At 63.7% G+C, this 12,717-nt stretch overlaps 1 protein-coding gene across 1 annotated transcript; it reads left to right on the top strand.

Moving 5' to 3' along the window:
• The first annotated feature begins 2,202 nt into the window (after window positions 1-2,202).
• PTPN7 (protein tyrosine phosphatase non-receptor type 7) lies at window positions 2,203-10,499 on the top strand. The gene is given in 11 exon segments (XM_065875337.1): window positions 2,203-2,334; window positions 3,293-3,412; window positions 3,414-3,490; window positions 3,899-4,082; window positions 4,372-4,456; window positions 5,581-5,657; window positions 6,778-6,915; window positions 7,239-7,349; window positions 7,966-8,123; window positions 9,434-9,547; window positions 10,318-10,499. Coding segments are annotated over 10 exon segments (1,086 nt in total). The 5' UTR covers window positions 2,203-2,334; window positions 3,293-3,364; the 3' UTR covers window positions 10,412-10,499.
• Window positions 10,500-12,717: the final 2,218 nt, after the last annotated feature.

Below are 12,717 nucleotides of genomic sequence, written 5' to 3'. Positions count from 1 at the left end.
GGAACAAGTGCCTGTGGGAATTCCCGGTACACCGGCCCCTCTGGGGGGGCTCCGGACCCTGGGGCTCACAGCTGTGGGCCTGGGGAGCGGCTGCAGGGGGACAGTGCGCCCCAGGGCGTGAAGGCCAGGTGGGGAAAGGGAGCAGTGAGGAGGGGGACAGTTCCGGCGCCCTTGGCCCTCCCGGAGCCGCTTCTCCAGCTGACAGCTCTGAGCTCCCGGTTCCACCTTCTCACCGATGTGGGAGGGGCGATCCTCGGCCCCTGGGGTGGGCGATCCTGAGAAGGACCCCGAGCCTCAGGGAGGAGCAGTAACTCCCCAGTCTCAGCAAGGGCTCAGCGGGGTCTTCCCGGCTTCCTGCACCCCAGACCCAGCTCTGGATGCAAGTCAGCAGTTGGAGTGAGCGACCCGAGAGCTGTTGGGGGCAGGCTCATGCCAGGAGCGGGGGTGGGGGGGCTCAGGGACAGGAGTCACTCCTGGGGCATACAGGCCTTCATGTGCTCCCAGCAGCCTGGATGGGGCAGAGTCCACCCCAGACGGGGCACAGCGGGGACCCCCGGCCCCCAGGCCAGGCTGCGGGGCTGTTGCAGGGCTCTGTCCTCTCTGAGGCCTGTGGCAGTGCCACCCCCCGCCCCGCAGCTGTGTTTGCACCTCCAAAGATGTCCAGGCGTTTCTGAGTGGAAAGGGGCGAGGGGTGGGCAGGAGGCAAGGTGACTATCCACCTACCCCAAACACACCTAAAGGGAGCTGAGAGACCCTCGGGGTCTTGCCTAACGCCCAACCACTACCCGCCCCCCACCCCCCTTCCCCATTTCCTGGCCCCCAGCTTCCTTGCTCTCCGGCTTCTCAAACCTGGGAGGGAGGCGTGCTCACAGCCAGAGGGCTCAGACCCTAAGAGCCTGGGGGCGTAGGCAGAGCAGTTTGGGGAGGGCTTCACCCGCTTCCTCCTCCCCACGCCTGCGGTGCCCTAGCTTCCTGTTCTCGATAACAATCAACAGCTTGCCCCAGAGTGGGTGGCCCTCTTTCCAATCCCCTCCTGCCCCCCTTTTGATCCCCAGGCCCCCGCCATCCACTAGTGGAAACACGAGTGGGGTTGAGGGTCAGCTGAGGCGGAGTTCACACCCCACAGGTCCACCCAGGCTCCTGCCCCCTCCTCCCCGTCTGGGCACCAGAGCCGAGCGCTTCCTCAGCTCTGGACCTCCCGAGCCCCAGAGGGCCATCCTGTTCTCCACCTGGAGGCCAGCCCTTCCCCAGCGCCCCCTCCTGCGTGCCCACCCCCGGGCCTGTTGTACGTCAGTGCGTTTTTGCTGTCACCCTTTGATGGATGGCTGAATCAGAGAAGTGGGTGGAAGGGGAAGGATGGGATTGTGGGCGCCGGGAGCAGAGGGTGTGGGGACTGTTTCAAGGTGACAGGAGCCGAGCAGGGAGCCAACAGGAGGCCCGCTGGTGAGGCAGAGGTGGGCCATTGGGGTCTTGGACTTGGGCACCCCCCTTCCAGGCCCAGGCTTCAGGCGCCCCAGCGGCAAAGAAGACACAGTGGGGGCGTCCCCTGGTGTGACAGCCAGAGGCTGTCCGCTCTCCGTGGGTCTCTGAGTAGATGTCAGGGCTCTGGGAGGAGGCCTGGGGGGGCCTGGGGACGGGAAAAGCCCCGAGACCCTCCTACCCTCCAAGCTGTCTTCACTACCGACTCCCGGGACAGCTGGCCTGGCTCAGCCCAGAGGCGGCTGGGTGCCGGGGTGAGGCTCAGGGCCTGGGATGACCCTTGAGCCTGGCCCCTTGGGAAGCAAGAACTCCTGCCTCCCCTTGCCCCACCCAGTCTGTGCCCACTTCTGTTTGTGCCTGGCATGATTCCCACGGCTTGAAGGGGCAAGGGCTTCCAGGGCGAGGCTCCGAGGCAGAAGCAAAGAAGTGGAAATCAGTCTCCAGCCGAGGTCCGTGGGAGCCGGAGTACCCGGACCTCTGCGGGGCAGCCTGGAGCTAGGCTCGGCTCGGCCCTGCCCCACGAGCAGGCGGAGGCTGGACGCGCCCAGGACCTGGAGGAGATGCCCTGGAGGAGGGGGCCGGGTGGTCAAGAACGGCCCAGCGCCTCGGCCATTCCCAGCGAGCAGGGCCGGGCCCATGGCAAAGGTGCCGGGACAGGCCAGCGGCCCCCACAGGGGCAGAGGCGGGAGGCCACCGACCCCTGGTGGTGGCAACAGGCAGCTGGGGCGTGCGTGGGTGGCAGCGAGGAGGGGCGGAGGGAGGAAGCTGGCTTCCTGAAGCCTTCTCAGCCCTCAAAGACAGGCCAACAGACAGACAGACAGCTGGCGAGAGGCGCTGGGGGACACAGCTGCTTCAGTACGTACCTGAGCGGGCTGGGGAGGAGCCCCGCGGGCCAGGGCTGTGCGAACCTGGGGAGACACGGGAGGGCGTCTGGGGGGGGCATGAACAGGAGGGTGCCCGGGGCCACGGCGCCCGGCTGGGGCGCGGGTGCTGACCCCCTGACGTCCCCGAGGGCCGGGCAGGGCCCGCAAGGGAGAGAAGAGGCGGACGAGGCCCTCCTGCTGCGAGAGCCTCTCTGCCCGCTCGGCCCCTGCGGGCGCGGTGACCCCACAGCCCCTCCCGGACTCGGAAGCTGGGACTCTGGTCTGGAAGATGGGGACCGTACCCCAGGGGAGGGTCCACCACCACCTCTGCGCCCCCTCTTGTGCCCCCAGCTGTTGCCTCCCCATGTGCGCTGTCGCTCAAGGGCTTGGTGAGGCCATTTCCTGTGACGGTTACCGACCGAGGCGGGCTGGGGGGGGATGGGCAGAGGAGGAAGGAAACACCCCCAGCCTCCGTCCTTGGACAGAGACCCCAGGAGCCAGGATGCCCCTGGGGCTGGAAGTGCCAGCAGCCTGCACGCCCAGGGCCCTGGCTGGCTCCAAGGCTGCAGGAGGCCTCCACCTTCTTGTCCAGAGGAGGCCCCCATACACCCAGAAAGGGTGTGTGTGAGCCTTTCTTCCATCCAGAACCGCTGTATTCCCCCCTCGCCCTCCCTGACCTGGCCTCCAGCGTGGGGCTGGGGCAGCACCCCGCCCCGCCCCGCCCCCCGATTCCTTCCTATCTTCACCCACAGTCTCTACCCTTCATCTTGCCCTTACTCTAAACACAGGCTGCCGCCTCCTGGGTGCCCCTGCAGAGATCCTGGTCTTCCCAGGGTGAAAACACCGCCACTTCCTGGGGAACGGAAGACACCCCAGTGAAAACAGAGGTGCCAGAGAGCAGAAAGCCGGCCTGGGCCTGGGAGCCTCCTCTGGCCGGCCCGGCAGCCCAGAGGTCAAAGGTCATGGCCCAGTGAGCCTCCCCTGGGCCCAGCCCCCGCCGCCCCCCCACCCCCACCCCGAGCATGGTCCAGGCCCACAGGGGGCACTCCAGAGCACAGCCACCGGCCACCCCTTCCCCTGAGGGCAGCCATGACCCAGCTTCCACCTGACCAGGCGCCAGCCAAGAAGCACGTGCGCCTGCAGGAGAGGTGAGACCTTTTCCGGGAGGGGCTTCCCTCCTGCGGGACCCTCGCCACCTCTCCAGGAAAAGGAAACCAGATGTGCTCATTTGCATGTCATTTGCATGCCTTTTACCTGTCTGGGGCACAAGCTCTGCGTCAGCCTCGCACCTGCGCCCCAAGCCCCAGGTCGGGTTGAGCACCCCTGGAGGGGGCCGGGGCCTCCAGGCCTGGATGCTGGTCAGAGCTTTAGGGGCCGGGCCGGGAACGGGAAGTGGGGGCACCAGCTCTGGCTGACAAGGGGCGGAGGTGCACAGGGCCCGGGGCCTCTGGGGCAAGGGGAGACAAGGAGCCGCCCCCCAGAGGTGCCCGTAACAATCATAACCGTCAGAGGCTGGCACGCGTGGGCTCACGGGGCACTGGCTGTCTGTGCTGCAGGCGCGGCTCTAATGTGGCTCTGATGCTGGATGTGCGGTCCCTGGGGACCGTGGAGCCCATCTGCTCGGTGCGCACGCCCCAGGAGGTCACCCTGCACTTTCTGCGCACAGCCGGGCGCCCCCTCACCCGCCGGGCCCTTCAGCACCAGCCACCCAGCCCCAAGCAGCTGGAAGAGGAATTCTTGGTAAGAATGCGGGGTCCCCTCCGCGTCACTGCCCTTCTGAATCAGGAGAGCCAGCTGGCACCACTCTACCCTGGCCTGCGGGCCTGTCCCCTTTGGGCCCCTGGGAGAGAGAACCCCGGGGTCTCCAGGAAGGAACCCGCCCAGCCTCCCTCCTCTGCCCTCCGCCACATCTAGACCTGCGTCCCGATGCCAGGAGGGAACAGCTGGGTCCCAGCTCTACTGGGAAAGGTGGAGGGAGAGAGGAGGCTGGAAGGAGGGTGGCTGTTCACTTGCTCCCTCCCCCCGCCAGAAGATCCCCTCAAACTTTGTCAGCCCTGAAGACCTGGATATTCCTGGCCATGCCTCCAAGGACCGATACAAGACCATCTTGCCAAGTAAGGACTGCGGCAGGGGCCTGGGGCTGGAGGTGTTCAGAAGGCAGAACACAGCCTCAGCCAGGAGAGAGCTGCCGTACGCAGAGGCTCTTCTTCCGGCAGAGGAATGCCCACATCCGGGCCTGGCCGGGGAAGGGGAGCAAGTAACCACAACCAGGATGATGCTAGGCCAGCACTGCTCAGTGTGACCCCAAGAAGCCGGCCTATGGTGTTCTTATCCCCATTTTACAAATGAGGAAACCAGGTCACAGAGAAGTTGTGTAACTTGCTGGAGGTCACACAGCCAGTTGCACCAAACCTCCTTCCTCCTCTTCTTCCCACGTGGGAAAGGGCCCACACAGGTCTGCGGGGGGAGAGGCCCCACCAGGATGGCTCCCCGAGAGGGGCCTGGAGGACCTCAGATGGACACAGGGAGGAGGCTGCAGATGGGGGTCCCGGGGTCAGCGCCTCCTGTCTTTCAGAGGCAGGCACAGGCCCTCTGAGCACGAGGCCTGAGGACACTCTCCCCTCCCGCTCCGCTCAGAGCACCCTTGTCTGGCCAGGCCACCTCCAGGAACCCCCAGTCTGGAGGCCACAGCCCTCTGCCTGCCTGGGCCAGCACTCAAGGAAGGGGGACTGCCCTGCTCCTGGCCCCGAGGCACCCTCCGTCCAGACCAGCTGGCCCTGGGGAGCCTGCTTCTTCATCCGGCTTGGACTGGAGTTGGAGAAAGGCCCCCTTAGACTGACGGCCAGGCTGACTCGCCCTGGGGGTGGAATGAAGCCTCGGTTCCAGTCCGGCCTCTCAGGAGACAATATCTCTTTTTCCATTTGTATTGCTATGACCCTGTTCTGCGCCTCACTGCTCTCCAAACTAGAATGTCGTTCAGTAAAGGCCCTCTCCTCACTTGTCCATCCTGCCCAGCACCAGCCAGGGAACCTTCCCAGTTACTTCTTTGACCATGGCCCACTGCTGGTCAGGAACGTTCCGTGGCTCCCTTCTGCGTGCATATGAAATGATGCCATAGGTATCGGCCACCTGCTCGCAGGTGCCGTGACCAGCACAGGACTCCTCTCTCTGGCCCTGCGTGAGTTTGCTTCGCTGGTCACCTTTTGACCTGTGGCCTCTGCTGATTTTTACTTCCTAGACCCCCAGAGCCGCGTCTGTCTGGGCCGGGCGCAGAGCCGGGAGGACGGAGATTATATCAACGCCAACTACATCCGGGTGAGTCGCTGTCGGAGAAGGGGGGGGCTGTGTCCAGAGAACCCCCAGGACACCGCCTAGCACGGCTGGTGGTTGGGGCACCTGGTGTCCCAGCTCCGAACCACGGCTGCCACAGCCATTCCGAGCCAAGACGGCGCAAACAGGCCAGGACGCCAGGCGGGAGCACAGAGCAGACGTCAGACGCCGGAAGGAAGACCCCGGTCTCCTGGGTGCACCCCGTCCCGCCGCCCCTGCCAGCCTCACAGCGCGGAGGGCGGCTCGGGCCAGGCCCAGCCTGCGGCTCCCAGGTCTGCACGGAAGGTGCAGCGCCAGCCGGGGGCACTCGGCAGAGGCTCCCTCCCCTCTGGCCTTCGCTGCTCCAGGCAGCCCCTCCTTCGTGGAGACGGATTCAGTCAAGGAGCCGGGAGGCGGGGAGGCCGGCTGGGCTCCATCCCCAGCGTCAGCCCGCAGGGGTGGGAGGCGGCAGGTGCAGACTGCGCCCTCTAGCGGCTCAGTGTGGGTGGGACCGCGGCCGGGCGCCCCGGTGAACAGCCCGCAGCCGGGGCCGACTGGGGTGGGGGGGAGGGTGGGGGAACGCGGCCCGGTGATGGGGAGTCTGGGGAGTCTGGATTTCACCGTGCCCTGAGGAGCAAGAAGCTGAGGACCCTGAAAGGGAGAGAAAAGGCTGGCAGGAGTGTGCTACGCCTCGCTGCTAAATGCACAAAGTAGCACGTAGGGAAATATCCGCTCAATAAATACCGAACTGTTTCTTCGCCTTTTGCGCTAGTATTCAATAGAAAGCAGCAGGGGAGGAAGGGGACATTCACAGAGGCCCTGAAAGATGCTAGACTCAACCCAGCACACGTCGTAGAGTTTGGTCTGCACCACGTGCTGCCGGATGGCCATTGCACCCCGTTTACAGACCAGACGCTGGGAAACTCGCTCTCGGCTGTACAGGCAGTGAGCAGAACAGGGGTTGGAACCCGGATGTTCTCACTCAGAGCCCGTGTCGTGTCCACCGTGTGGCGTCTGCTGTGTGTGTCTGTGACGTGTGTGTCCGGGCTGCACGGCACCTGCAGGTCTGGCCACCCCAGGGCCCTGGCCTCACCGCCCACCCTTCCCCCGCCTGCTCCGCCTGCAGGGATACGGTGGGAAGGACAAGGCCTACATCGCCACCCAGGGCCCTATGCCCAACACCGTGTCAGACTTCTGGGAGATGGTGTGGCAGGAGGAGACGTCCCTCATCGTCATGCTGACGCAGCTCCGAGAGGGCAAGGAGGTAGGAGGCTGAGGCGCAGTCCCTGGCGAACCCAGACGGACAGGCTGCACCCATGTCTGCAGCACACCCCTGCTGGGGCAGCTGCGGGCAGGGGCCTCCCCTGGGAGCTGAGGACACCTGTCAGTTCCTGAGACACTTGGCAGGGAGGCCAGCCCCAGCCAGAAGCAGGGGTGGGAGGGGCACTTTATCTGCAGGTGTCAAATTCAGGACAGCCCAGCCCTGGCAGCGCGCAGTGGGGTGGAAATGCCGCAGGTGGTGGTGGTGGGGGGGGTCCCCGCTCCCATCTCTGCCCTGGCCCCTGACTCCCAGCTCCCTTCCCCCAGAAGTGTGTCCACTACTGGCCCACGGAGGAGGAGACCTACGGGCCCTTCCGCATCCAGGTCCAGGACGTGAGAGAGCGCCCGGAGTACGCCGTGAGGCAGCTCACCATCCAGGTACCGCCCTCTGGTCCACAGGGAAGTCGGGCCACCCTCACTCTCTGGAGCTTCCCTGGGAGGCACCGGTTTACTCAGGGAAACCTGCTTGAAGCCACATGTAAAGAGCTGCTTGGGACCAGAAGAGGGATGTGGGTGCTGCCCTCAGGGAGCCTCTAGTCCAGTAGGGCAGCGCCAACGATCCACGTGGGAACCGCCAGCAAGGCCCAGCGGTCTGTGCCAAGCGCCCGGAGGAGGGGGCGGGGTCCTGGAGTCACTGCTGGAGGAACCGCGGGCCGTTTGACAAGATGCTTAATAACTTGTAAAAGTGCCTAAAAACGCATCTGTTATTGTGTAGCGTCTTCTGCTCTCCAGAGCGTTTCTCTATCCCCCGGCCATCATGGTCCCATTGTCAAGGTGAGCAGAGTGAGGTCACGTGCTGGCTGGAGGCAGAGCCAGGACTGGAACCGGGGTCTCTCCGCCCTCCCCAGAGGTGTCCCAGGAGGGAGCGGTGGAGCAAAATGAATGGGACCAGGCTGGCGTCCTCTGCTCCGGCTCCCTCCAGCCCCAGCACCAGGGAAGGGGACGGGCGATGCCCTCATGCTGTGCCCTGTTCTCATGCCTTGTCCCCACCCAGCACCAGGAAGAGCGCCGGTCAGTGAAGCACATCCTCTTCTCTGCCTGGCCTGACCACCAGACCCCAGAGTCGGCTGGGCCCCTGCTGCGCCTGGTGGCCGAGGTGGAGGACAGCCCAGAGACGGCTGCCAACACTGGGCCCATCGTGGTCCACTGCAGGTATGTGCCCCCTGCCCCGGAAGCCCTTCCTCCCCGCTGGGCCCCTCCTGGGAAGGAGTCTAAGCAGAGCAGGCCCAGGTCTTACTTGGACGGGGTCTCTAGGTCACTCAGCAAGTGCTCTGTCCTTCCCTCTGGCTGCACAGCCTGGACGTGCGGGCTGGACACCCAGGCACAGTCTGGAGAGGCAGCTCCCAGTCTGCGGAGGCCGGAGACGGGCATGATCCCCGCTGTCAGGAAACGCATGTATTCACTCATGAGTGTTTCCTGAAAACCTGGTATTGCCAGGCACGGAGTTAGATGAGACAGCTGCGAACAAGACGGTTTGGTTTCTGCCAAGTTTTATGGTCTGGTGGGAAAGACAGCCAACGAAACGAACGGGACGCAGCACGATGACAACATAATGGTGGGGGGGGCGGGGCACAGAACGAAGTCGCCCAGCCCAGACTTTGGCCAGAGAACATCTTCCGGGAGAAATGACCTCTAAGCCAAGCTAAGACCTGAAAGGTGAATCAGCCAAGCGAAGATGTTGGGGGCGGGGTGGGGAAGCATGCCAGGCAGAGGGAGCAGCACGTGCAAAGGCCCAGTTTAGAGGCTGACGTGATGCTGGGAGCGGAGTCAGCGAGTAGGGGCCGGAGTCGCACGGGAAGGGGGCAAGGATGGAAAAGCCTGGAAGATAAGTGACGAGGGGCCTCACGGGACTGGCTCGGAAAACTGGATTTGCCAGTTACGAAGAATACTTAGGCCGCAGGGTAAGAAGCGGAGGGATGCAGGGGACACACTTAAAATAAGGAAAGCATTCGGGATGCACATTCTAACTAGAACACAGCGGCCAAAAGCACAGGCAGAGGGGTTGGGAAACCCCTCCCGCAGGTGCACCCAGACGCAGTGCTGGGAGGTCCGGGGCTCACAGGGGAAGACTTCCTGAAGAAGGGAGGAAGTTAAGGGCAGGACAGAGCAGAAGGGACAGGACTGTGGGCAGGACCGAGGCGGGCAAGGGGGCCGGCGCCAGCAGCTGTGAGGACGCAGCACGGTTAGGGACGGACGTTCCGCGGGGTCATCCAGCCCAGCCTAGGCACCGTCAGCGGGAAGCTGCTGCCCCCACACCGAGCAGGAGGGAGCTCCTCCAAACGTCCACAGGGACCCGAGGGTGACCCGGACCGGCTTTAGGGGGAGGCCAGCGAGGGATGCAGACGCCCCCGTGGCCGCCCCCCGCCCCATGGAGGCATCCCTATTTCCCTTCTGTTCCCCACCCACCCGGGCCCCTGTGACCTCCCCGCCCCCTCCCTGGACCCCTGGACCCCTGGACCCAGCGCAGGGATCGGCCGGACTGGCTGCTTCATCGCCACCCGCATCGGCTGCCAACAGCTGAAGGCCCTAGGGGAAGTGGACATTCTGGGCATTGTGTGCCAGCTGCGGCTGGACAGGTGGGTCTGCGGACTGAGCGGGGCCCTTCACCACCAGGCACTTCCTGTGGGAGAGGAAGGGGCCCCTTTCGCTTAAAGAGCTGTTCTTTTGCAGCTCACACCCTGGCGAGAATCTCTATCTAGAATTTTAGCTCTCTGGCGGGGGGCGGTGGCGGGGGGCAGAGGTGGTGCGTCTGGAGTTAAATAGGCCACGCTGTGGATTTACCCGAGCTTTCGATCTCTTCTGTTTCTTGTCTCTGTTTTTCCAAATTCCCTACTCAGGGGAAAGAATACGGTTGGTTGTAGAAACTAGGCGGCCATAGGCAATGCACAGAAGCTCACTGGATTTGGAGAGAGAGGACCAGGGTGCATCTAACCGAGCTGTCACTGTGCTTCCCTGGGTCCCCATTTCTTTATCTAGAGAGAGACAATGGCCCTTTCCCCAGAGAGCTGCTATAAGGAATGAGCTAACTGATGTGAAAGTATCTGGGGAACACGAGCGCCTTCTACACACACATATAGAATTATTACTTCTAAGATTACCGGGAGGAGGAAATCTTGGGGTCAGGAATGTTCCTGGCCCAGCCTGGGGACTCAGGGGCTGAAGGGTCAGAGGAGACGCCTGCCCGCATGGGGCCCCTCCTACCCCCCACCGCGGGCTGGGGAGGGTGCAGCGGGAGGGGTCTGCTGCAGAGAGGATGCACCTGGAAGGAGGAGCCCGACAGGCCTTCGGGAAGGTCAGGCTCTCCCCTCCGGACCGCCGTTCACGGCCTGTGCACCTCTCCCCGCAGGGGGGGCATGATCCAGACCGCGGAGCAGTACGAGTTCCTGCACCACACCTTGGCCTTGTATGCCGCCCAGCTGCCAGAGGAGCCCAGCCCCTGACCCTGGCACCCTCCCCCGCGCAGGGCCGCCTCCCTGGGCCTGGGAAGGTGGGTTTGGGAAAGTGGGCCTTGTGACCTGGGGAACCCCCTGAGTGGGCATGGGAACAGGGTGCCCCTCGGGGTGTGTCCGGGGTCACAGGAAGCTGGACGGTGAGGACAGGGCTAGACACTGTTCTTCAGCACTGCCCACTCCCCTGCTCCCTGCAGAGGCCCCCCCCATGTCCCTCCGAGCTTAAAGCTGGCGGCTGACCTTTACAAGAGCATCCTGGTCCCTGCAACGCCGCGTGAGCCTCAGTCTCCCCCTCGGACATGGACATCAGGTGCTTTACTGCCACCGGGGGAGAACCACCAGAGGAGCACCTAGAAGCCACTCCAGCTGCACCCCGTTCCTGGGGCTGGCGAGAGAGTGACCCCAAGATCACCCCCCACCCTGGCCCAGCCCGAGAACAGGCCGATGACCTGAGCTGGGAAAAGCCTGGTGCTACCTGGGCCAAGTCCTCAGCATCCTAGCAGGGACTCTGCCTCTTCACCCACATCCGTGAGGCTGGACACCCCCCAAAGAGAGCAGGGACCAGACTGCCCCCGTGCCCACACGAGTGTCCGGGGAGCAGGCTATGGGGTTACCTGGTGGGACAGTTGAACTCTCTAGAGGAGGGAAAGTGTGTGGACCCCTTGGAGGCCCAGACGGCTGCCCCTGCCTCCGTAACTGCCGGCGCCCACCCCAGCTACTCTCCAGGGAGGCCCAGAATCTTCTGCCTGCCTTCGCACCCCAGAAGGGACGCCGAGTACCCAGGGAGGACACAAGAGACGAGCAGGGAGCCGAGGGCACTGGCTGACTTTAGACAAGCAGCCCCGCCATGGCCTCCTCCCTGCAGAGCACACCTGGACGGCTGGCTGTTGCCACGAGCCACCCGGGTTAAAGCACCTACGTGGACCCAGGGGCTCAGGCTGAACCCGGACCCCCCGTAGTCTACCCCGGAGAGCTGACTCCCTTCCGCACCTCACATCCACACGATGTCCAGGGCCCCCCAGCTCTATGTCAGGGCTGACCACCGCACCCCAGGGAGGCGTCCAAATCCTTCATCCTTGAATCCGAGATGGGCTGCCCGTGGGGTGAAGGCAGGCACCATCCTTCCAGGTGTTCGGCCCCTGGGGGCTGCCTTGGCCGGGGCCAGTTCTCCGAGGAACCCCCCAAGGAGCTGGGTCCCGGAGAACAGCTGGCCTTTCCCTCAGACAGCGCTTTTGGAAAACATGCAGCGTTGGAACCGAGGATGACTTCCTAATGCTTCTGCTGGTCTCCTCCTTCCTCACCGCCTGGGAATGGGCTCACACCCTCCTGAAGCTTTCCTGCCCTATGAGAGGCACTCCCAGGGCCCGTGGCGCCTGGTCCTCCCTGAGCTCAGACCCCACAGGAGGAAAGCCACCGCACAGGTGGCAGGCTCCCCTCCCTGGGTGCTGTTACCCCAACCCTGTCCCAGAGCTTGAGGACAGGCTCTGAAGAGTGACCAGGTGGGAAAATAAAGACTTCGCGGATGACTGAGTCATTCCTTCCCTCTTCCTCTCAGGCCTCTGGAGCCTCTTTACATCAGTAGAGACGGTGAGAATCCACAGGCCAAGAACCGGCTGCTGACCTTCACCCCAGACGTGCACTTTTACAGCCCTTCCAGGGCCACGTGAAACAAAGTGACACTGGAGTCAGTCTGGGAAACGGGCAGAGGTGTTCCTTAGGCGCTAGAGAGGGACTCACAAAGGGCAAGGACTAGAAAGACCATGTAGGTTAACAATTTAATAACCCAGGATATTGCACGGGGCCAGGACTTTGTGATTCCTCCACTGTAGCAACTGATCATTTGGGGTCAGCTCGGCTGGGCTTGGCAGATATGGTTGATATTGAAACTTTACGCACGTTTGACTAAAACCACGGACGCCACGTGAGTGCCTGTGGAGGCCAAGTAGGAAGGCACGCCCAAAGCGGGGTGTGGGCTCAGGGGGTCCAGCAGCCCCGAGGTTGGGTCCTCCCAGGACCAGCATCTCTGCAAGTCCCACACCTCCTACCGCCAGCTCTCCTGAAGAAAACCTTGGTTTTTACCAAAACAGGCCAACTTTTTTCATTTGCCACAAACCTCCCTCACGGGAAACCCCCCCGCAGGACTCTCTCTCTTTAGTATCATGGTGGTCCCAGTAAAAGTCACTTTGGGCCAGAGGCTTCCTAAGCAAGTGGCCCTGGTACCCCGTGGTTAACGAGGCCTCACAGGTGGATGTTCCCCTCCACTGGGGCTCTGGTACCCAGAGATGCTCAGAGGCAAG

The sequence above is a fragment of the Phocoena phocoena genome, chromosome 1 (genome assembly GCF_963924675.1).
Source record: "Phocoena phocoena chromosome 1, mPhoPho1.1, whole genome shotgun sequence".
NCBI classification, from domain to species: Eukaryota; Metazoa; Chordata; class Mammalia; order Artiodactyla; family Phocoenidae; genus Phocoena; species Phocoena phocoena.
This window is presented reverse-complemented; position numbering and strand designations above follow the sequence as displayed.